At 35.3% G+C, this 26,598-nt stretch overlaps 2 protein-coding genes across 2 annotated transcripts; both read left to right on the forward strand.

Annotated features, from left to right (window-relative positions):
- Positions 1-1,246: 1,246 nt before the first annotated feature.
- On the forward strand, positions 1,247-11,218 carry LOC132760572 (uncharacterized). The gene is made up of 5 exons (XM_060752573.1): positions 1,247-1,373; positions 2,381-2,495; positions 3,204-3,556; positions 7,289-8,109; positions 8,648-11,218. Exons 2-5 carry the CDS (start codon positions 2,381-2,383, stop codon positions 9,543-9,545), a joined length of 2,187 nt encoding a protein of 728 aa, XP_060608556.1. The 5' UTR covers positions 1,247-1,373; the 3' UTR covers positions 9,546-11,218.
- Positions 11,219-20,363: 9,145 nt separating this feature from the next.
- On the forward strand, positions 20,364-26,497 carry LOC132760576 (uncharacterized). The gene is made up of 5 exons (XM_060752578.1): positions 20,364-20,547; positions 20,805-20,915; positions 24,129-24,185; positions 25,978-26,089; positions 26,289-26,497. The coding sequence occupies exons 1-5, from the start codon at positions 20,451-20,453 to the stop codon at positions 26,413-26,415; spliced, it is 504 nt and encodes a 167-aa protein (XP_060608561.1). The 5' UTR covers positions 20,364-20,450; the 3' UTR covers positions 26,416-26,497.
- Positions 26,498-26,598: the final 101 nt, after the last annotated feature.

The following is a 26,598-nucleotide window of genomic DNA, read 5'->3' on the forward strand; positions in this document are numbered from 1 at the left end:
GACACCAATCATGTCCTTAAAGGGTTAATTTTGAAACACAAAGTGGTGATTATTTACCTCCATGCAATTTCCACGGATATGAATTTGGAGCCAAAAGTAGGTAACTGTAAGGCCGCCAATGAGAATCTAAATGTACCGTAAATATGAAAAGGAGGTAGCCCTGAAAAGGGCTGTTGGTGTCAAGCAAAGAACGTGTCTTTCAAGCCACCACTCTCAATGCTAGTGGCTCACGCTCCCTAGTACACGTTCTTTGTCGTCCCTGCTTACTTTACAGAGTCACTCCCCTCGGTATAAGTCAGACCATCGGCAGCTAGTCTGCAGGTACAAGTTCTGGTCTTTGTTTATTTTCGCCATTCCGAGTTCATTAAATCTTCTGCCGATACCCTGTGCCTTCTCAGCGACGTGCACGCAACGAGGTTGGGTGAGAAGAAATCAACAATACATGTAGTTTATATACCAAAACCGAATGACTTCATACCGTTGAAGTATATACAATGTATTATATTTTATAGCCATAAATCTACATTCATAATTATGATAATAGATAACTTAAATTAAAAGAAGCAGTGGTAAGAAAAGTGGTGCTTTGTTGTTCTTAGTGATTAAAAAGAAGAAAAAAACCAAAGTATCTACAGTTTTAACTTTGATCAGCCCGTTCAGTTTATTTTAAACACATTTTATTTCAAACAAATTTTATTTCAAACACATTTCATCTCAAACAATCATTACAATACATCAAGGACATAACAAGGAAGAAAAGATTAGAGCCCACATGGGATCGGCATGAAAGATCAACATGCCGATCCCCTGTTTATACCGATCCCCTGTTGGTTAAACTATTACAGTATAGGTATTTGAAAAAAATTTAGTTTATTTCTATGAATAGTTTGGGACTGTCATTATTTTCAAAGAACCAAACTACAAATTAATTCAGAAGGAAATTCGCGTGGAATAAAAAGAAGAAAGCAAAAGAAGAATATGATGGTTCAGATAAATGCCCAATGAGTATCTTTTTGGAAACTATAATAGGACACCAAAAATAAAAAAGATTTCAAGAAATAAAATAAAGGCATTTCTGGGGCCTTTAAAGTAAGAATATCAACACACAGATTTCTTCAGATACTATTTTTTGTACATTCGTGCAATAGGCCTACGACATACCAAAAAAGATATTTAAGCAAATATAACCGCTGGAAGTGATAACGTCTCGTCTGACCGAAATTATTTTTAGGAACGCAAATTATTTGCGAATCCGTACTATTTGAGGTACGCAGATCTTTTTCCGATCCGCATTATGTTTATAAAAAATTAAAACTATAAATAGCAAAGTGGGAAAACCCTACATATATTGAAATGTTTTGAATTAATGGAAGGTAAGTTGTAACGTTTTTCTTAGTAGTATCGCATCTAATGTGCATTTTGTTCCATTCTTTTCACAGATCGTTTTAATATATTGTAGCCTGGGTTAGTCATTTGAAAGATCTTGGCCTCCAGTACAGTACAATATTTGGCACGCTAACTTATATTTTCTGTTTAATAAATATACAGTACATTTTATACCACCATACTTGATCAGAACTTGGTACAAAGCCAAGGGGGTTATAGAAGACGATGATGACGTCTTGCGACCTCAACTCCATGGAGTAAAGTAAAGTAAAGTAAAGTATAAGTTAGCGTGCCAAAAAATTTAAAAGTACATGTACACTGTATTGAATTTCTCTTTGTTATTATATTGACTGACACATTAGTGAAGCAATTACGATCACATGTTTTAACTACTTCGTAAGCTTATAAATACACATGTACATTTGTGTATTTGAATCATTTATCGTATTATGATACAAGTTAGTTTGTATCTATATACGTTATAAAGTAAACGGATATATATAGTAATTTTGTTCTCGTACATTATTTTACAACAGTGACAAGACACCTGAGCCGAATGCCAGTGAGCTAATATAGAAATCTTCGATCGGCCTATCTTATATGTTAAATTAATTCAACTAAGATTTATTAAATGAATAGAACCATTTTTATTTCAAATGAAATATTTTGAAAATAATGTATACTGGTATACGTTATAAATATATACATTTGTATGTACATAATTTCCACGTGATATGAAATAAAACATTTGTAAAATGTGAAGACTTTTGGTAATTTCCTTAAAAACTTAAAAAAAAATAAAGGCCTTTCTTTAATTTGTAAACACTGTGGTACGTTAGAAAATACAACACCGGGTAGGCTAATGTATCTTAAATTATATATTTTCACAATTAATATTATATATGCATTTATAAATACTGTATTTATTATCATTATTATTATACAAATATGCTTTTGAGTCCTTTAACAATTATTTGGGCTTAAATTATTTCAGATGGGTGCTATTTCAGAATACATACACGTCATCTCTTCCTTGGAAGTATATCCTAGGATATTTTATTACCACAAACGATATAGTGACATTCTAAGAAAGCTGAAGAATATAACAGGTGAGTAGGGGGATCTGAGAGGGCATTTATTAGCTTCCTGTCCCATCTATTAACTAAGTAAATATTCATGTCATACAATGTTATTTATTGTTTATTATTAAAATAGGTTAAAACTTAATTTGAGCCGCGTCATGACAAAACCAACATAATGGGTTTGCGACCAGCATGGATCCAGACCAGCCTGCGCATCCGCACAGTCTTATCAGGATCCATGCTGTTCGCTATCAGTTTCTCTACTTGTTATAGGGATTGTAAGCGAACAGTATGGATCCTGATCAGACTGCGCGGAAACGCAGGCTGGTCTGGAACCATGCTGATCGCAAACCCATTATGTTGGTTTTGTCGTGACGCGGCTCATTTATGTTAAACTATTAAAAATTGCTTCAGCTGGTGCTACTGGGGCGTAGACGTTAGCTTGCATGCATTGGTCTGCATTTACCATTCCTGAACACATCATATTTAACCGAGACTGAATCATTTTAAACTTTATCCTGTTTGGCGCGATCTGTAAGGTTTTAACGTTTTTGAATACCTGTCTTTGATAATACTTTCATAAAAGGAAAAAATAATTTGAAACTACTATTCTGGAAATTCACTTCCAAAGTGATGCACTAGTTCATGCATACATCTCACTGGATTTTTTTCAACCGATTCTCTAGTATTATCGAGTATTATTTACATAATACATGTTATATTTCTCACTTGTAGGTAAATATGCTAAACTCTTTGAAAGCGAGCATCATGACTTTTTGAGCAGTCCCTTTGACCACGGAATAAAGTTGAAAATATTCGGCGAGAACGATATCCGTCCTCACAACTTTATTCCCGTTGAATCTAAACTATATAAAGTTGATGTGGTCAGTAGGAAGGGACCGGGAGATAAGTCTTATGTTGACAATATAGTTGCCGTTGAACCAGTATGGCTGTCACAAACACGAGCGGACATTGAGGCGAAAGATGGAAATGAGCCGATGGATTTGTCGATTTCTGCTGATCATTCCTCTGTTACTGTAACAGTCTGTTATGCCAATATTCAACGTCTTGATGAAGAAGGACTTGAGGTTGGTAAAGATTTAATTAAAGATTGCTTCTGCTTGTCACAATATAAAGCTAACCGTGTACCAATCTCCTACGCAGTGATCTCTCCTTTCAGGATTAGATACTGGTCGTAGCGTAACCGGTGCGAGGAGTTTGAGCGTGTACACCTAAAATAGCTAAAATATGCTTGGTTCACAAACTTGTAAAGTGTATACTCCTAAGTTAGCTAAGCGCGTACACCTAAACTCTTGTAAGTACTATATGGGCTGTGTGAGTAGTGTGTCCGAGCGGGTAGCATGTACGAGGTATGCTCGAGCTCGTGTGCTGTATGAACAGTGAATGTATGCTGTGTGTGAGTGCTGTGTTAGTACTGTGTATGTTGTATGAGTAATGAGTGTGAGTGATGTGTGTATTGTATGAGTAGTGTGTGAGTGTTTTACAACTAATGTGATTACTGTGTGTGTGTGTGTGCACTGAGTTGAAGAGTATGTGTGCTGTGTCAGTATTGTATGTGTTGTATGAGTTTGTGTGAGTGCTGTATGTAAGTGCTGTATTTGTGTGTGTGTGTGTGCTGTGTGATAGTATATGTGTTTTATTTAAGTAGTGTGTGCGTATGAGTGTGATGTGTGTGTGTTGTGTGAAGAGTGCGAGTGTTTCAGAGTACTGTGTGTGTGCTATGTGAATTGTGTGTATGTGAGGGGTTTATCAGTACTGTGTGTAGAGTGTGAGTGCTGTGTCAGTACTATATGTTTTGTATGAGTGCTGTATGTAAGTGCTGTGTGAATGTGTGTGTTCTGTCTGGCAGGTGTGTGTGTTTGGTGAGGAGTGTGAGTGCTGTGTGAGTGCTGTGTGTATGCTGTGAGAGTAGTGTGAAGTGTGTGTGTCCTGTGTGAGTAGTGTGTGTGCTGTGTGAGTACTGTGTAAGTAGTGGCCTGTGTGAGGAGTGTGAGTGAAGTGTGTTTAGTGTCCTTTGTGTGTGCTGTGTGAGTGCTTTGTGAGAAGTGGCCTGTGTGAGGAGTGTGAGTACTGTGTGAGTGGTGTGGTGTGTGCTGAGTGTCCTGTGAGGACTGTGTGAGTGCAGTGTGTTTAGTATCCTGTGTGAGTACTCTGTGTGTGTGTCCTGTGTGAGTAGTGTGTGTGCTGTGTGAGTACTGTGTAAGTAGTGGCCTGTGTGAGGAGTGTGAGTGAAGTGTGTTTAGAGTACTGTGTGAGTGTGTGCTGTGTGAGTGATGCGTATGTGCTGTATGAGTAGTGTGCTGTGTGAGAACTGTGTGAGTGCTGTGTGTTAAGTGTGCTGTGTGTGTGCTGTGTGAGTAGTGTGGTGTGAGTAGTGTGTTTGTGCTGTGTGAGTAGTGTGTGTGTGCTTTGTGTGTATTGAGTGTGTTGTGTAAGTAGTGTGGTGTGTGTGCTGTGTGAGTAGTGTGTGTGTGTGCTGTGTGAGTACTGTGTGAGTGATGCGTATGTGTTGTGTGAGTAGTGTGCTGTGTGAGTACTGTGTGAGTGCTGCGTGTGTGCTGCGTGAGTGCTGAGTGCTGTGTGTGTGCTGTGTGTGTGCGCTGTGTGTGTGCGCTGTGTGTGTGCGCTGTGTGAGTGCTTGTTGTGTGTGTGCTGTGTGAGTGCTTGTGTGTAGTGTGCTGTGTGAGTACTGTGTGTGAGTGCTGTGTGAGAACTGTGTGTGTGAGTGCTGTGTGTGAGTGCTGTGTGAGTGCTGCGTGTGTGCTGTGTGAGTAGTGTGTGTGTGAGTACTGTGTGTGAGTGCTGCGTGTGTTTGCTGTTTGTGAGTGCTGTGTGTGAGTGCTGTGTGAGTACTGTGTGTGTGTGCTGTGTGAGTGCTGTGTGTGTGTGTGAGTGCTGTGTGAGTACTGTGGTGTGAGTAATGTGTTTGTGCTGTGTGAGTAGTGTGTGTGTGCTTTGTGTGTGTGTATTGAGTGTGTATTGAGTGTGTGTGTAAGTAGTGTGGTGTGTGTGCTGTGTGAGTACTGTGTGAGTTGATGCGTATGTGCTGTGTGAGTACTGTGCTGTGTGAGTACTGTGTGTGAGTGCTGCGTGTGTTTGCTGTGTGTGAGTGCTGTGTGTGTGTGTGTGCTGTGTGAGTGCTATGTGTGTGTGGTGTGTGAGTGCTGTGTGTGTGTGCTGTGTGAGTGTGCTGTGTGAGTACTCTGTGCGTTGTGTGAGTGCTGTGTGTGTACGGTGTGTGTGCTGTGTGAGTACTATGTGTGAGTGCTGTGTGTGAGTACTGTGTGTGAATGCTGTGTGAGTACTGTGTGAGTGCTGTGTGTGAGTAGTGTGTGTGAGTACTGTGTGTGAGTGCTGTGTGTGAGTGATGTGTGAGTACTGTGTGTGTGCTGTGTGAGTACTGTGTGTGAGTGCTGTGTGAGTACTGTGTGTGTGCTGTGTGAGTACTGTGTGAGTAGTGAGCGCGTGTGTGTGTGTGCTGTGTGAATAGTGTGAGTAGTATTATGTGATATTTTTGTTAGTAATTTTAGTGGAGTAGCGGGGGATCGAACTTGCGACCCCTAGATCTGTAGTCAAACAGTGTTACCACTGCACCACAGCGCCCGCTCTGATTAATGACTGTTTTGGAAGTCAATATATACATAATCACATAAATGACCAACAAATGGATTAAGAAATTTGATTTTTTAACACCTTTATAGTGGCTACAGCGATAAATTCAAACGGTTTAAAGCCTATTGCCGTAGGCCTTATGATACAGAAATCTTTTTAGAATATGTTTTGTTGTTGTAACTGATATATAATCTATCCGATGTTCATTTAAGAAATAAGAATTCTTTCTTTTGGCGAAATTGTATTAATTTGTTTTTAGAATGTTTTGAAATTAAATTCAGCGAACGGTGCGAAAAAAGTCAATGTTATTATGGAAACATAAAGTGAGGAATTTACGGCCATTGATTAGTTAAATCATTTTTAATAAAAAAATATATATAATGGTTATTTTGCTCATTAGAGGCTCATAAACTCTCAGGAATTAACATATGGTTTCTTCATTAAAAGGGACACGTGTGCGTTTAATGGATTTAGAACATGCTGAACTCTGTATCTCACAATTACGGGGCCGAGTGGATAAGTTCGTTTACTTCCCGCGATGGATCTTGTTTTACTTTTAACCGACAACTAACTCAGAATTATCTATGAACTTCTGCAGCAATTCTGGTTCATCATCTAATTACTTTTCATACTATTTACTCTGATATCATTATACATATTAGAAACAAATTTCTTTAATATGTATTTTCACTTGAAAGGGCAAGCTGGCAGTCATGTGGGGTTGGGGGTTGTATATAGGGCTGTTTACTGTTTACAAAAAATGTTCGTTCTCTTTTTTTCTTTTTTGCTATATTTTGTATTTTGTCGCTTTCTACAAACAATTTTGTCGGTTGGTCTGTCGGTTTGTCGGTCTGTCCGTCGGTAGACCACATGGTTTCCGCTGATTATCTTGAAAACCATTTAAATCAAAATCTTTATATTTCACATAGTGATTGGTCATAACTAGTAGATGACCCCTACTGATTTTGGGGTCACTAGTTTAAAGGTCAAGGTCACAGGGGCCTTAAATATCAGAATATCAGAATGGTTTCCTCTCATTATCTTCAAAACTATTTATCACAATGTCTTCGTTATTTTTCTTTTTTCCATAACTGAACACTTTCATGTAACCATTTATGGCAAGTTTCTATTACAAAATTACCAATACCAATTATGAAATTCTTGAATCTGCATTTATTTATTTGCAGAAAGTGACTCAAATGCTGAGACATGTATCAACTGTAACACCAGATAAACCTCAACACTGTTTTCTTCTTTGTGAAACAAATAACAAGTTCACACAAGCAGATGAAAATGTATTTAAATCGAAAATTGAAAACAGAGCAAACTTGTTACCATTGCATGATATTGTCATAGGGACAGGAAATAATGTTAGCATTAAAAACGAAGTTTCCATGTTTCTCGAATCTTTATGTATTCAAAGGTTTACGTATTTGAAGAATATTCTCCAAAACTTTACAAAAGGTCAGAGGTCAATGTTTACAAAGTCATTGTTAGAAACGGAAGCAGTAGCTAAGCAACTAAAACGTGTTTTATCAACTATTTGCGGAATAGCGTTTGAAGAACCCGAAGCAGACGTCGAAGAAAAACTCGCTAATGTTGTGAAATGTATTGCTGTAAATGCATTTTCGGAGAAGTATAACTTGCAAGTATGGATCTGTAACGGTATAGTAAATGCTTACTCATTCCAACAAAAACTGAAGCAATCGTTTTCGAAGGATACCAGGCATCGTCTGAATAAGGTTGTTACAGTTACCCCAGAAAGTGATCTTAAAGTACCATTTGAAACAGTGGTGAATGTTTACTCGAGACGCATCGTTCGTAATCTTCAGAAAGAGTTGAGGAGTGTATTTACAGATGTGGAGAAACATCTTAGTCAATTTTCGTCTGCTGTCAGGAAAATGCTGCTTGAAATTAATGGTTGCTTTAAGAAGTCGTCACTGGCATATGCAAACAAAGAAAGCTCATTTCCGGTCTTGGACGTTGAGCTCCGAAGAGATATACTAAGGTACTACCTGAAAATTATAAGTGTATATTTTCTTTGATTTTATTTTATATAATGATAAATGTTGTCATAATATTTATTTGGCTTTAATTCATTTATTTTATAAGGATAATACTGACTTTGATTTAGCTGATTGGAATAGTCTAGATTTTGTTGATATTTATAATGAAGTGCATATATTCCTTTAGTATGATATAACTGGGTAAGTAAAAGAATATCCTGATGTCGTACTTGCATTTGATTAGAGTCAACTTTGTTAGGATATGATATACATGTATTAAGCCAGGATACCGGGCTTGGTATCTTTTAACAAAACATGAAAGCCATTATATAACCGTATTATTGTGCATCAGACTATCTCCTATTTAACCCTAATCATGTTTTACCCTAACATATAAGCTTTCAGGATTACGTGATCACACTTAATTGTATGTATGCAATAAGAGTTTATATTTACATATATACATGTATATGTACATCTAAATGAAAAACAGCAGTTTATTAGGCAAACGTACTTAAGAATACTATTTTTCTTATTTAGAATCAATGGCGTTTACGGCGTTGGGACAATATATGGTGAAATAGAGGTTCATGCCAACCCCGGTACAAACGTCACAGCTCTCGAGTCTGAAATTCGGATGTTGATGCGAAAGAAGAGTCACGTGTCTAACTTTGCAGTAAGAACATTATATTCCAAACCTGAAATGTATGTGGATTGTCAATATGAAAATGGTGAACCAATCGAAAGCTTATGCCCTGTTCGTAAAGGTACACTTGGCGGTTTTGTTGATGGTAGTGACAATAAGCTGTATGGATTAACGTGTGCCCATGTTGTTAAATGTCATGGTGGGCAAGAAAACAATGTCTTTATCAAAGATAGCAGAAATATGCAGTGTTTGTTTGCTAAAAGTTTTCCATATCTGACAGTTTCAACAGGCGAACCTGCAAAGCCTTTAATTGATATTGCAGCGGTAAGAATTGTTGACGATATGGCTGATAAGTGTATAAAATTCCCTAAAGATGACACTGGAAAAATAAAACCAGCTGTATTAGCAGCGGATAGACCTTCAGACCTGGTAGCAATGAAAGTGTATAAACATGGAGCAATGTCAAATTTGACATACGGTCTTGTCTGTTCGGATGACTACAGTGTCCTTGATGACGAGGATGATGAGAATGAATACATCATGCTCATCGACAATTATGAAGACAATGATGATTTATTTGCAATACCAGGGGATAGTGGTTCTACAGTTTGTACACCAGACGAAAATGAGCCCAATATTATAAAAGTTGCGGGAGTTTTAAGCGCAGGACAGTTTAGACCAACAGGATATGCCATGCCTTTGTATTTTTCGTTTCGTCTTTATGACGGCCTAAGAAAACTTACATCAAAGGCCGGTGGACTTCAGTTTAATTTTCCACAAATTTGTACCTAGTATTACACGAAGGGTGATCAGAAAGTACATAGACGTTGCTCTAAGTGTTATATTTGACATAAGATGACTCTTAAACTTTAGTTGATTGTATTAATAAATGTAGTTTATGAAATTTGCTGCATTATTAAACAGCATGTATGTTAGTACCCGTAGCAACTCAATGTTTATGAAAGAGTACACATTACTGAGGGATAACAGTGACCGATCATTTAGCCTGCAAACACTTAACGGACCGAAGGAAGGCTGAGGTCTGTACAGTGTTGGGGAAAACTGAGATCACTAAAATACCATGAGAAAGTGGTATTTTTATACGGTATTTTACAACACTTTACTGGAACATAATGGTAAAAGTTCAACGAGGAAGAATATTTAAGAAACACAACTTCTAGTAAAATATGCTAGAAATTGTTGGCAGTTAGCTTTGTTTGGATGTTTGGAATATATGGTATAATAACCTGAGTATGCTGTGTTAAGGGTTTATCGGTAGTATTTCTATAGGTGTTGAAGTTGCAAGGACTGTTCAACTTTACGCTCTTTGTGACATTTTTCAAGGCGTAATGACGTGTCGTCGTCATTTAAAGCTACATGCCTCCAGATGAGTCAAAATATTTCAATAAAGTCAACTTGAGAAAAATTTACCAAGATGTATGGAAAAGAAAATAAGTTCAAGATTCAAGTAATATTTTTCATATTATGTGCGATGGATAACGGATTTTTTTTAGTATTTACAACTATATTTTTACTGCGTTATTAAAGCAGTAAAGGCTATTTATGCATATTTTGACCACTTTTTGTTAATCTGCGTAGTTGTTAAGTGCCATTGATATGTGTAAATTGCTCCCTTTTGGTTACTTCACAATATTACACATTCAAATTCATTTTCCAAATTTTCATGAAAATTAGCATGAATCTGGCTGCCCTTAAATGTGGCGTGCTACGGGTAGTGTTTTATGTACTCTATATTTTTCATTTGTCATAGCTCTTATATTTGTTATGCTATTTTCATAAGATTTTCGGAGAATATGCAACAAAATATTGTTTTGTATTAAATTTTGAATCGTCAATAAGATTTAATATTTATTAAATAATAATAATCTACATATTTTCTGATAACCCCTCGTATGTGAAACATAAATTTAATTACTTTTACAAACTTTGATTTATGATAAGGCAGCAAAATACTCAAATCAAAAACTCATATCTGAGGAAATATTATAATAGAGCTGCGTCATGACAAAACCAACATAGTGTGTTTGCGACCAGCATGGATCCAGACCAGCCTGCGCATCCATGCTTTTCGCTTACCAACCCTTTTTTACAAGTAGAGAATATGATAGCGAACAGCATGGATCCTGAATAGACTGCGCGGATGCGCAGGCTGGTCTGGGCAAACCCACTATGTTGGTTTTGTCGTGACGCGGCTTTTTTTGTCGTGACGCGGTTCAATTATAATTTTGATATTTAACAAACACATTTTTACAGGACTCTATTTTCTTTAAAACATGTCAGATCATTCGCATACTCCGTTTTTTCCCCAGAATAATCATTTTAATTGTGCAACATGACTCAAAAATAAAAAAAAGTTTAAAGCTTTTGACTCAAATCGGGCTAAGAGTTGCACAAAAATACCATTTTCAAAAAATCTTTTGCACATTTTTCGTTTTTGTTTTGTTTTGTTTTTGAATGTGCTCTAGCTGATCTATGCAAGAAATTTAAATTTTATGTATTTTGGCTTTTGGACCTCAGTGGAGCAGTTTCCTTAACTTTTTAAATAGGTAAATATTTGGCGCATTAATAAATTGGAAGTAGTTCGAGATCTCTGCAGAAATGCACGAACTTTCTGTATAACAAAAGATATTCAGTGTTTGAATTATCTTATAATGAATGAATACACTACCTTTTAATTGAAATAATTCTTATATTACGTTGATTTGGACATCTATCTTTCAATTATAAGTAATAAATTCACTGAATATTTTCATGAATCAAATTGAAAAGACAATTTGTTAAGACAATTCTAGTTTTGTTTTGTAGGTTTGTGCTTGGTACGTAATTGCATGTGACAATACATATGGAACAGAATTAATGCATTTATTCTATCTTGCTTGATGATATTGGAACTTGCATTATGCTTAAGTCCATCTTGCTTGATGACATTGGAACTTGCATTATGCTTGATTCCATCTTGCTTGATGACATTGGAACTTGCATTATGCTTGATTCCATCTTGCTTGATGACATTGGAACTTGCATTATGCTTAATTCCATCTTGCTACATGACATTAGAACTTGCATTATGATTGATTCCATCTTGCTTTATGATAAACGTTGCATTATTCTGGATTACATTTTTCATTATTTCATTCAAACATTTCGTAGTGACCAATGCTTTCATTGAGTGATAACTATTAAACTGGAACGAGCCATTTGGAATACTAAAATGTTAACGTCATATACCGTTATGTATAAGCTACCTTTCTTCATGCTCTATACAATTTATTTACGGTTTAGTTTTTCTTGTATTACTTTTATGTAGAAGTCATTTAAAATTGACTATTTTTTGTTCCCTGATGGATTTTGTTAAAATGTGACTTATTGGATTTACAGCTCGCATGGCGTGATTACTATTAGCTTTCGCTTATATCCATTATTCAGTGTTTATGCTTAATAAAGCTCGGTGTCTGAGGCTTTGTGGATTATGTTTGATCATCTTACATTATGATAAACAATTTAAACAATGTCTAGCGATTTGTGAACTGTTAAGGGGCGATAACTCTGTTATCGATATCATCGGATTTTTTTCCATGATTCGCCTATCATCGGAATTTTCCGTACATGTATATATTACGGGAAACCGTTAGGGCCATCGTGGTTATACGTTAAAATACAGAGGGCGACAATGCTAAAAATACGTACCAAGCGCTTAATACATAAATTGCAGTGGAAAGAATATAAATACAAGTAGTAAGGATTATGCAATATAATTTTATACATGTATATGTATACAGTCTAATAGAAAAAATATGCTCGTAAACAGTTATTCAATGGGGCAGTGTACAGTGGCGGATTCAGGCCTTGGCTTAAGGGCTGCACCTACCCCCAAAGATACGTTGATGAGCTGGGAATATATACGTGTAAGTTTCATGCAATAGTGGTCATAGTGTAATCCCTTATCAAAACATATAATGCTGTCATCCAGTTGTTAAGCACCTGCCCAGGTATTGCGATTGCGAAGGTCTGTTATCTAATGACTTGGACATTAAAAGCAAAAGTTATTTATTGGCCTTTTAACTTAATAAATGTCTCAGAGTCACTAATAGTGGCGAATAGGTATGTAACACATTAAAATATACATGTATAATAAGGAAAGAAGGAAGTTGTTTTATTTTTGTGACTTGTGCATAGTCAATTATAAATGTTGGCATATGTGTGTCTGATTATAGATCAGACATCCCGCACACACCCACCACATTCACATACATTTGTGCATTATGCACATCTTTCAGTAATATATTTTTATCACAGAAATTTATTGAAGTCTATAAAATTCTTACTAAATATGTTTTATTTAAATAAAAACACATACACATAATGTATAGGAATCTGCTTTCCTTATTACGGGTCAAGTAAAGTTGTGCCTGTATTTAAAAGAAACTTCCATATATATTTTTGTAATAACACTATACATGAATATTCATTACTGCCCACTTACAGTGTAAAGGATTTAAAGCACAATGTTGTGTGAAGCCAAATTATATTTATTTTATTTTTACAAAAAAAAAAAATCAAGTTTGTACTGTACTAAGTCGTGGCCACGAGTTACTAAGTGACATGTGTGTGTTTTTATTTATCTCGTGCGCACGAATACTGTGTCGTGGCCACGAGTTACATAGTCGTGGCCACGAGATAGTTTAAGTCGTGGGAACGAAGATACTATATCGTAGCCACGAAATACTATGTACGGCCACGAGTTACTAAGTCGTTTTAAGTCGTGGGAACGAGATAACATAAGTCGTGCAGACGAGATAAAAATTAAATAAGATTACACCATGATTTTTTTAAATTTAGAAAATTTCTGTTAAAGATTTACGTGCAACATTAATCTTTTGAAAATTACTGAAGTGTTCACTTTGAACTTAATACATGTCTTTAGGATCATAAGGCCATAAATCAGACATTAATTTGACTAAGTTATAGCCCTTTAGTTGGGACAAAATTCTATGAAAGAATTGGTCATTTTTGTGCGTACAAAGGCCTGTTAACATTGTTCATACCATAACTTGAGAGGGACTTAGTCCTGGCTTATTTTATTGGAAAGGGACATTGCCCATGGACATAGATATCCTATAAGGATGTTTTGAGGTCACAGGTCAGATAAACATGACACTTCATGTAAAATACTTGTCTGATGAATGATTTAGAAAGAATAAGCCGTAGTTTATATAACCTAAAAAATCAGTAGATGACACCTAATAATTTTAGGCAATTTTGGTCAGAAATCAGGGTGACAATGACGCTAAAATCTTTGACCAATCAATAACTTGTATAAATGGCACTTTTTACGGGCAACGTGAAGTAGGGGCATCCTTTTTTTAGGAAAATCATATAAATAGTGGTAATTTGATTGGTTATTTATTCTCGGTTCGCAAACGAATTAACTTTCTCGTGGCCACGACTAAACTTTCTCGTGGCCACATGACATAGTAACTTGTCCAACGACTTATTTATTTATCTGCGTGACACGACTTAGTAACTCGTGGCCACAAACTTAGTTATCTCGTTCCCCACGACTTAATTATCTCGTGGCCACGACTTAGTACTCGTGCCACAACATAGTAATCTCGTTCCACGACTTAAATTATCTCGTGGCCACGACTTAGTAACCGTGGCCACGACACAGTATCTCGTGCGCACGAGCTAAATAAAAACACACACATGTCAACCTTTGTGGCCACCTCAAAGTTGATAAAAAATTCAATTTCACTTATCACCACACGCTCAAAAAAGAAGTGTAAACAAATTGTATAGAGAGGGTGAGTTGGCCACTTTGTAGATGAGTTATTAGAGACATATATAATTTTTTTTTTTCCGCATGCTGGCGGAATCTTCAAAAACACGCACTTTTCGTCTGTCGCATCGTGTTTCCTTGTCTTTTTTTTCAGTAAATTTAAATGTTCAGTCCCCAACTAACACTGTTCTGTAATACGTCCCTATATAAAGTGGACCGTAACTTTGTTTACCTCCACGTGCCAAAATACGTGGATCATCCGGAAATAACGGGATGTACCCGACAAAGCGACACCTGCCTGTCATAATATGAAACAACAAATTATTGCAACTCGCATTCATGCTATACTGCTAACTGCTTAGTGCGTACTGTCCACATGCGACTATAATATCGCTATCGTTGTCATCTTTGTTGTCGATGCGCAGTGATCATGTATTGCATTATATTTGTAATCAGTGAATATATTGAAGCATATGAATGCTAAGACACATCAAATTCGCCAATTATTGATCAAAATGAATAGTTTATTTTGACATAATGTTGACAATATAAGTGGCAGATTTATAGCAAATTAAAGATACAAACTACCATGTTACATATAGTTATAAAGAATGTTATCTTTAAACACCAAACATGAAATACGTTGTCCTTTAAAAAAAGATGCAATTAAACATATAGCAATTAAAATATGTGAGTTTGATGGTTTAGTAGGGAACACACAAGGTTGCAATTACATGAAAGTGCATTCAGTAATCATAAGGCATGATTGAATTCAGCAAAACGTATGTTTTCATTGTCATAAAGAAGTAAAGAAGCAAGCATAATGTAAGTTCCGATATCATAAAGCAAGATAGAATAAATGCATTAATTCTGTTCCATAAATACATTCAGTGTGAAATAATATTAACATCTTATTAAAAGCTGTAAGTATTTTTATCACATACCCTTGCCACTGTTGCGAACCCGTAAAACGATATTGAATGGGTATGCTTATTTTTAACGTGACGTCATTAGCGTTATTTACATACTTTGCGTAAAGAAGTAGCGTAAAGACGTGTTAAATGTTAGCGTTACACGTAAAGGGCCAAAATGGAAAAGGCGATTATTTTTAGTGTAAACTGTTTTTGGGGGTTGCGTTCATTGAACGCCGCCTTTCCTTGTTGATCTTGTTTATCATATTTTATACGCCCGAGGAAACATCAGGACGTATTCTTGTATGGTGTGGTTCGTCCGGCTGTCTGTAGACATTTGTTTTAGCAGCATTACTTTAAAGGATTTTTTAATGATTTTGTTTATACAGTAAAATCCCTACTTAAAGACCCACCCCGAATGTGAACCACCCCGCTAATTTAAGACCAATTTTTAGAAGAACGGAAGGTCCGTTGGACTTCAAACCACTTGCCCCCCCCCCAACCCTTGTTGGGTCGAATCCCGACAGGGCTTTTTGAATTCTTTCATGTGAGCGGATGGCTATCCATGCAGCTAGCTTACGGAACGCGGTGTCTACTCCCAGATGCCCGCGTTTCGTGCTGAAAAATAATGCAACGGAAGGGATACCGTGAGGTCTTCCCTCTAGCCAGTAAAGCTGGAACGTCGGCGATATGACCTATACTGTGTCGATGTGACGTAAAACTCAAAACAAACAAACAAACAAACAAACAAAAGAACGGAATTTTCTGTTCTTTATGTCAGTGGTATATCAACTCGGTCAATAAATTTAGTACTGAACATACAATCATTTAATATCTTCTATTTAAATGGTCCTTTAACATTGTCTACTAAAGTACACTTTATAATTAGTACACACTTATAAAATTTACTAACATATTTTGAATTTGGTAATTGACTTGTATAATATCATATAATATCAAATAATAACATAAAATACCCGCCAAATCGTTAAATGAATTCAGTTTTCAACCTACATTTTTTAAAAATATCTCCCATTTAAATGGTCCTTTGACATTGCCTACGAAATCACACTCTATAATTAATACACCTAAATAAAATGAACTTACAGATTTTGAATTTGTTAAATGCCACGTAATCTATGCCTATAAAAGATATTACATATAGGTAATATTCACTACTGAAACCAACAATAAATGTTAAAACATGTATAGCAATTAACTATTGTTCCACAGCCTTTTCTCGATATTGGGATCTTCCAAACTTAGTGGTTAGTAGACAATAAATAGTTAAATTGTTCTACGCATGGTATTTTGAATTAAAGGTTAGTCCGACACGGCAATATGTGACCGTATGACCCGTAGATGTTACTTACCGCACTTCTTAAGTTAATTATCTCATTTAAGGCACATAAAGCCACAGAAATGAATTCGATTTTTCCTAAAAAAAAAGTTAACCTGTGTTTAATTATGTTTTAAAATGGTTTTAGAGCATGTTATGTGTGTAATTCGTGAAGAAAGCAACATCTAATATTTTTTAGGTTATGTTTTACGTCGCACCTACACAGAAGGGTTCAGCTTTACCGGTGGACGAAGACCTCGAGTTTATTACTTTAGGCACGAACGGGCACTTGAGTAAAACCACCGACATCTTGTAGATGGATAGCATTCTTACGTGAATGAAAAATAAGAGTCCCTGGCGTTATTTGAACCCATAGCGGTTAGAGGGAAGAGGTTTGAAACCAACGACCTTAACCACTCTGCTTCGAACGCCCTTAACATCGATTGTAAAAATCGTTTGACTATGTGGTATTTTGTCTTCCATACAAAATGCTTGTTCGCTTTAATAACTTTATTTATGACCAATAACGATCAAATGTGTTCCCGGGGACATTTTCCATCGTGATACGGAATTAACCAGAAGTAAATGTGAAGACATTTGGTTAGATCTATTACCTTAAAACTTATTTATAAAAAATGATAAAGTCTAAAAAATTGTTTTGTTAGGGTCATCCTTACCTAGCTAAAATATGCCCGGCCCTTCCATTTATTTTTTAAGGTCTGTCAAAAGAAAATTGTTACACAGTTAGAAATGATGTTCTTGTGTCACCCGGGGACAATATTTCAAAGTCAGAATCTGCCGAGGGCCCATTAACAATTCTGAAGGACAATTTGTACGACGGTCCTCTTCTTCAAATCTTGGAGAAATTTTCTGGTTTCATCTATTTCAGAATAAAGTATAATTGAATACAACGTATAATGAAAAGGAATTGCCTAACAATTTTGACTCCTTTATAAAAAATGTCAGGAACAATTATTGGGCTTAATTTATTTCAGATGGGTGCTATTTCTGAAAACATACACGTCATTATCTTAGGATATTTTATCACCACAAAAGATATAGTGATTTTCTAAAGCTGAAGAATATAACAGGTAAGAAGGTATATCTGAGAGGGCATTTATTTATAAGCGCTGTAAAATCACTTTAGTCATACAATGTTTATTGCTAAAATTGTTAAGACAATTACAAATGATTTAAAAATTCTCTCTAGAAACAGTTAAAATTTGAAAATTGATGTCTTTTCTTTCAAATGTCTTAACTTTATGATATTATAAAAATCTTTTTTAGATGCATGTCACTTTCGTTATATTGATCATGAAATCTTTTCTCAGTACCTCTGCTCTAGTATGTAGAGTAGTTGTAAGTTCCTTGCGAAAGTGAAGGCAACTATATAATACTGGTTGACAGCCTGCCCAGGATGATGCGGTGGCGAAATTGTGCTCTTGTAAATTCAGTGTTGCTTACTGCTGTGATTCAGAGTGAACTCTTTGAAAGCGAGCATCATGACTTTTTGAGAAGTCCGTTTGACCACGGGATAAGTCCGTTTGACCACGGAATAAAGTTGAGAATATTCGGCGAGAACGATGTCCGTCCTGACCTCTTTATTCCTGTTGAATCTGAGCTATATAAAGTTAATGTGGTCAGTGGGAAATGACCGGGATATACATCTTATGCTGACAATATTGTTGCCGTTGAACCAGTGTGGATGTCACAAACACGACTGGACAATTAGGCGAAGGATGGAAATGAGTCGATGGATTTGTCGATTTCTGCTGATCATTCATCTGTTACTGTAACAATCTGTTATGCCAATATTCAAGTTCACACAACTGCTCACACAGCATCCCCACACAGAACATATACACACTTCTCACACAGCACACACTATTCCGCACAGCTCGGTGTCGCACACACTTCTCACAAGATGTCCACCCTTTTCTATTGGCAGACAATGATTCATTTTTCTAAATTTACATAAATTTTTACTGAAATTAACAGACAGACTCCCAGATATCCAAATAATTTTCAAAGCAGAACCCTGGTTTGTACATGCAATACAAAACTATTTTCCTGAAAAAATGATATAGTCTAAATTTGACAGCATTCTGGTTAAAGCTTATATTTTTTTTGACTGTTAAAACAGCTTAACATGCTTAAACCTGTTTAACAGGAAAAAATAACTATCATTTTGTAAAGATGATGCAGTGTTATACAAAATTTTATATATCTTTCCATCCTTTGACAGAACAACTGTATAGAATAATTCCCTATTTAAACATGTTTTGAATTTGGTAATTGCCACGTATAAGATCTATACATGTATCTGCAAAAATATTATATCTATAAAAGATATTACAAATAGGTTATATTCGTTACTGAAATCAAAACATGTACTGCAATTGACTCTATTATTACATAGCTTTTTCTCTATATCGGGCTCTCTTATCGGACAGTAATTAGTAAAAATTTTCTTTGTCCGACACGGCATATGTGACAATATGACCAGTACATGTTACTTACAACACTCCTTATGTTAGTTATCTCATCAAAGGCACATAACGCCTCAAAAATGAATTCGATTTTTCCTCAGAAAAGAAAAGAAAAGAAAAGCAAACCTGTGTTTGATTACGTTTAAAAATGAGCCGCGTCATGACAAAACAACATAGTGGGTTTGCGACCAGCATGGATCCAGACCAGCCTGCTTATCCGCGCAGTCAGATCAGGATCCATGCTGTTCGCTATCAGTTTCTCTACTTGTAATAGGGTTGGTAAGCGAACAGCATGGATCCAGATCAGACTGCACGGATGCGCAGGCTGGTCTGGATCCATGCTGGTCGCAAACCCATTTTGTTGGTTTTGTCGTGACGCGGCTCAAATGGTTTTAGGTCCTGTTATATGTGTATTTCGTGAAGAAGGCATCATCGAATGTTTTGTTTTTTTGTGGTCTTTTACGTCACATTGGTTGTGTTTTACGTCGCACCAACACATATTACGTGGACAGCTTTACCGGAAGAGGAAGGCCTCGGGTGAATTATTTTAGGCACGAACGGGCACCTGAGTAAACCAGATGGATAGCATTCTCACTGAAAGAAAAATAAGTCCCTGTCGGGATTTGAACCTACAGCGGTTAGAGACAAGTGGTTTGATACAAACGACCTTTACCACTCGGCTACGAACGCCCTTAACATAGAATGTAAAAATCGTTTGACATAAAAGTAACAAACTGTAAACTATTTGGTATTTTGTCTTCCATACAAAATGCAGAATCGCTTTAACTTTATTTATAGCCAATAACGGGAGTCAAAAGCAAGGGATGGTTTAGCTTGGCCAAGGAGTATTATTGTAGCATGCAGACAACTATCATTACAATTGTTTGAATAATGTAAATGATATAATTTACTTAATGGGCCTTTAAATTTAATTTGACATTATCACAAATAAAAACGCTTAAAATGCACGATAATGCACGCTAAGAGCTTCTTACTGATACAGTTGAGGTCAGATATGATGCCATAATACGAGTTAAGCGAGGACATTGTCTGTATATAACATTCACAGACAAATCAAGCAAGCAAAAACAAAGGAGAGCTTATCTATTTAACGTTTAAACAGTGAAGATTTGTCAGATCTTAAAGGACTTTTACACAATGAAAACGTTGCTAATAGTGTTAGTTTGTACTAGCACCGCTATTGGCTCTGTCATTAACGGTCCCGGGGACTCGAAGCGGTTCTTGTCGTCGACAGGTTAGCCTATTTATTTGCTATCTATAGAATAATAAATTTCTAATAATTTGATATTTCTTGTTGTTAACTGTTATAAAGAGTTACTTTACTAAACAACATTCACAAGACTAGCGTTCAGTAATATATTATTTTCATTATTGAAAATCAAGTTTAAGCATAAAAATTTATATATCTTTGTTTTGCTCTTAAAACAATCTGACAAAATGTTTATGATTCCAAATGATAATAATGTATATATCGATGAAATTCCATTTTAGTGTGCAGTGATACGGTAGATAACTGCCAAGCGTATGGTCAAACAACTTGTACAAATGCAGTATACCATCAGTGGGCGATCCAGAACTGTGCAAAAACTTGTAATCTATGTCGTATGTACAGTATATGCATATATCTTGTAATTTGATATTTAATATTTGAAAACTTATAAGCTGAAATGAAAATTTCTCAAATCTAACTGTCCCTGCCCAAAAGAGAAGGATCTGTCTAGTGTCTACCATGTATTCAACAACTAAGAAAAACAATTGGCCGAAATATTATTATACATTGATTATTTAAATACTTCTTTTCTTTACACGCTTGATTGTAATTTCGGATATTTTAAAATATGCCGTTTGTCCGTCCGTTAGCCACACCGATGTGTACTCAATAAGTTGATAACTATTGGGTGCATTGTCTTCATACATAAAAGAGAGATTGGTTATTGTCATGGCAACTATTGAATTTGAGGTCAGTATAAGGTCAAGGTCACAGCGACCTTCAACACGAAAATCTTGTCCGCTTATTTTCTATTTTGTCTACGGTTTTATACTCCGTCAGGGTCAAACCTTTGTTTCCTTGAGCAAGAAACTACATTGATTGATATAAGTACTGGTTGGTACCATGGAAGGATGAAAGGGTGTGTCTATATGGTTATAGCGTCTTACACAATCGAACTACTTTATTGCTGTTAATGCTTCGTATTTAGTCTGAAGGCTGGCCATGCTTATTGATTTAAAGGTCACAATGACTTCAAACTCGACGACTTTGTCCGCTCGATTTCTAAAGAACCAACTGATCTGCAGTTCTTGTACTTAAAAAAGGAGGTTTTTAATGCTCATTAAATAGAAACTAATGCAGTGTTCAAAGCTTTCTCATTCCTAAAATAGAGTTTACTTGATATTTCAGACCTATATAAATATTGATTAAGTATTTATTATAGATATAGGTGATAAAAAAGAAATAGAATATCTATATAACTGAATTTCTGTGGGACTGTCAGTAGAAGCATTGTTATTGTTAGACCAATTTGAAATATTAAGGCAGTATTATGTTTAACAAGAGGGCCATGATGGCCCTGAGGTCGCTCACCTGTATATAGCCCCCCCCCGGCCCAATTTTTACCCAAGGGCTTTTATTTGTTTATTTGAACAGACTTGGTAGACACCCATAAGAAGATGTTTCATGCAAAACATCTAAGTTCTAGCTCATTGGGTTTTTTAAAAGAAGATTTTTTAAGTTTTTACTATACACATATAGTTAAAAACAATGACACCCCTCAGGCAGGGCCAGTTTTGACCCCAGGGCTTTTATTTGAACAAACTTTGTAGATATTTACTTAAAGATGTTTCGTGCTTAATATCTAACCTCTAGCTATTTGGGTTTTTTCAAAGAAGATTTTTAAGTTTTGGCTATACACATATAAGGAAAATCAATGACCCCCGGGGCGGGGCCAGTTTTGACCCCAGGGCTTTTATTTGAACATACTTGGTAGACACCCATTAGAACATGTCTCATGCTAAATATCTTAGCTCTAGCTCTTTGGGTTCTTTAAAAGAAGATTTTTTAAGTTTTTACTATATGCATATAGGGAAAATCAATGACCCCCTGGGGCGGGGCCAATTTTGACCTCAGGGCTTTTATTTGAACAAACTTGGTAGACATTCACTAGAAGATGTTTCATGCCAAATATCTAAGCTCTAGCTCTTACGGTTCTTTAAAAGAAGATTTTTTAAGTTTTTACTATATGCATATAGGGAAAATCAATGACCCCCCGGGGCGGGGCCAATTTTGACCCCAGGGTTTTTATTTGACCAAACTTGGAAGACATTCACTAGAAGATGTTTCATGCCAAATATCTTAGCTCTAGCTCTTTGGGTTCTTTAAAAGAAGATTTTTAAGTTTTTACTATATGCATATAGGGAAAATCAATGACCCCCCAGGGCGGGGCCAATTTTGACCCCAGGGCTTTTATTTGAACAAACTTGGTAGACATTCACTAGAACATGTTTCATGCCAAATATCTTAGCTCTAGCTCTTTGGGTTCTTTAAAAGAAGATTTTTTAAGTTTTTACTATATGCATATAGGGAAAATCAATGACCCCCTGGGGCGGGGCCAATTTTGACCCCAGGGCTTTTATTTGAACAAACTTGGTAGACATTCACTAGAAGATGTTTCATGCCAAATATCTAAGCTCTAGCTCTTACGGTTCTTTAAAAGAAGTTTTTTAAGTTTTTACTATATGCATATAGGGAAAATCAATGACCCCCCGGGGCGGGGCCAATTTTGACCCCAGGGTTTTTATTTGACCAAACTTGGAAGACATTCACTAGAAGATGTTTCATGCCAAATATCTTAGCTCTAGCTCTTTGGGTTCTTTAAAAGAAGATTTTTAAGTTTTTACTATATGCATATAGGGAAAATCAATGACCCCCCAGGACGGGGCCAATTTTGACCCCAGGGCTTTTATTTGAACAAACTTGGTAGACATTCACTAGAACATGTTTCATGCCAAATATCTAAGCTCTAGCTCTTACAGTTCTTTAAAAGAAGATTTTTTAAGTTTTTACTATATGCATATAGGGAAAATCAATGACCCCCCGGGGCGGGGCCAATTTTGACACCAGGGCTTTTATTTTAACAAACTTGGTAGACACTCACTAGAAGATGTTCCATGCCAAATATCTTAGCTCTAGCTCTTACTGTTCTTTAAAAGAAGATTTTTTAAGTTTTTACTATATGCATATAGGGAAAATCAATGAACCCCCTGGGCGGGGCCAATTTTGACCCCAGGGCTTTTATTTGAACAAACTTGGTAGACACTTATTAGAAGATGTTTCATGCCAAATTTCTAAGCTCTAGCTCTTAGGGTTGTTTAAAAGAAGATATTTAAAGATTTTTCTTTCGGTTGCCATGGCAACCAGAATTCTGCATGGAATTAAATTCTTTGAACAATTTTTAAAGGTGACCACCAAAGGAACATTCCTGTGAAGTTTGGATGAAATTGGCTCAGTGCTTTATGAGGAGATGTCATTTAAAGCAAAAGTTTACGGACGGACGACGGACGACGGACGGACGGACGACGGACGGACGATTGACGGACGGAAGCCGGACGAAAAGCGATCACAAAAGCTCACCCTGTCACTTTGTGACAGGTGAGCTAACAATAATGTTGATGACGATATATAGTACGAGCATCTATTGAAATCACGTAAATAAATTTCATCTATTTATTTAATTATTCTTTGTTTGTTTCCCATGCTTATAGATATCTTTTTTCAATTAACTGTAAACTGTAAAATGAGTATTGTTTATCGTCCTACAGCCGTTGGAACCGGAACCGGAAGTAACGGAGGAGGAACCACAAGCGGTAGTTCATTAGGTAAGTCAATTGTTCCACATGTTCTCCACTGCACTCATAATTAAACTTGAAGTCAGGTATAAGAAAGATAATTGCAGTGGAAAGTATGGTAATTGTACAATGTTCATACAGCTTTTAGTCATTTACAGGATGCTTAAACCCTCATCATTGTGATGATATCAGATGATGATGCATAATATCGTCATCGTATTCTGCATTATTGCCATTTACCGGAACGCATATATCATCATCATTTTTATCACCATTGAACAGCAAGATTATGTTCATGTTTTGCTAGTTAACGTAATGCATATATTCTAAGCATGATATCTGTTATTGCAATTCCATACGATGCATATATACCATCATCACAACTTTCATTATTACACTTCACAAAATGCTCTTAAAATAGACAGAATTATTATTATTATTATTATTATTATACAAACATGATGCTGGTATAATATTATGATTTCCATATTTACATTAATAGGATGCATTCATAAAGGACATATTTATCATCCTTATTATTTTCATTTTTACTCTAATAGGATGCTCGCATAATGGATAGATTTACATATGTATCATCATTTTTTCCATTACCACACTAAAAGGATGTTTGTATAATGTACTTTTTTATCATCATTATTTCCGTTATTATCCTAATAGGATAATCATATATTGTACAGAATTATCATCATAATTTCCATTATGAAATTAACAGAATGCTGATATAATGGACATATATTTATCATTTTGTATTATTACACTGATAGGATAATCATATAATGTACATATTTATTATCATAATTTTATTTATTACACTAACAGGATGCTTGTATCATGAAGAGATTTATCATTTTTGTATTATTACACTAATAGGATACTCGATTAATGTACAGATTTATAATTTTTGTATTATTACACTAATAGGAACCTCGATTAATGTACATATTTATCATTTTTGTAATATTACACTAATAGTTTACTCGATTAATGTACAGATTTATCATTTTTGTATTATTACACTAATAGGATACTCGATTAATGTACAGATTTATAATTTTTGTATTATTACACTAATAGGATACTCGATTAATGAAGAGATTTATCATTTTTGTATTATTACACTAATTAATATGATACTCGATTAATGTACAGATTTATCATTTTTGTAATATTACACTAATAGGATACTCGATTAATGTACAGATTTATCATTTTTGTAATATTACACTAATTAATATGATACTCGATTAATGTACAGATTTATCATTTTTGTAATATTACAATAATAGGATACTCGATTAATGAAGAGATTTATCATTTTTGTAATATTACACTAATAGGATACTCGATTAATGTACAGATTTATCATTTTTGTATTATTACACTAATAGGATACTCGATTAATGAAGAGATTTATCATTTTTGTAATATTACACTAATAGGATACTCGATTAATGTACATATTTATCATTTTTTGTAATATTACACTAATAGGATACTCGATTAATGTACATATTTATCATTTTTGTAATATTACACTAATAGGACACTCGATTAATGTAAATATTTACCATTTTTGTAATATTACACTAATAGGATACTCGATTAATGTACATATTTATCATTTTTGTAATATTACACTAATAGGACACTCGATTAATGTACATATTTACCATTTTTGTAATATTACACTAATAGAATACTCGATTAATGTACAGATTTATCATTTTTGTAATATTACACTAATAGGATACTCGATTAATGTACAGATTTATCATCATTATTTCCATTGTTACACTAACAGGATGTTCGTATAATGGACAGACTTATCATCAAGGTCAAACGTGGAAGGTTGGCTGTACACTGAAATGTCACTGTCTTAGTGATTTTTCCGGACAGTACACGTGTAACGAATTGTAAGTCTTTAATATTTTCCCATGGTCATGTCAAGCTTTCAATTAATAAGACGGTATTATATAATGTCGCGATATCCCGGTTCCGCCCAGATTGCATTATATTTGTACATAATACATAAAGTTATACACACAAAAAATCATCATCATTATCGACATACAAACGTGTTATCTTTTACAATATGCATTTTCGCTTTTACAGCTGTTTGCAATGGAAACTGCCCACTCAGTGTCACATGCAGCCGCCTATCAGAGGAAAATGTTGCCCTACACCATATTGTCCAGACGGATTCATCATCAATTTTCCACCAGACTATGTGGCCGAATAATATTTGCAAAACAATGAAATTTTTACATGTTTACCATATTCCACTCTCCCGCTAAATAGATGTTTCAAAAAAGTTTTGTTCTTTATCATACTTGTAGTATATAATTACTATAATGATAGGTAAAAATGCGTTTGAAATATAACACAAATTCATATTAGTAGTGAAGAATGTCCAACGATTTCA

This window comes from Ruditapes philippinarum, unplaced genomic scaffold (genome assembly GCF_026571515.1).
Source record: "Ruditapes philippinarum isolate M1 unplaced genomic scaffold, ASM2657151v2 ctg1741_1_1_1_1, whole genome shotgun sequence".
Classification (NCBI taxonomy): Eukaryota; Metazoa; Mollusca; class Bivalvia; order Venerida; family Veneridae; genus Ruditapes; species Ruditapes philippinarum.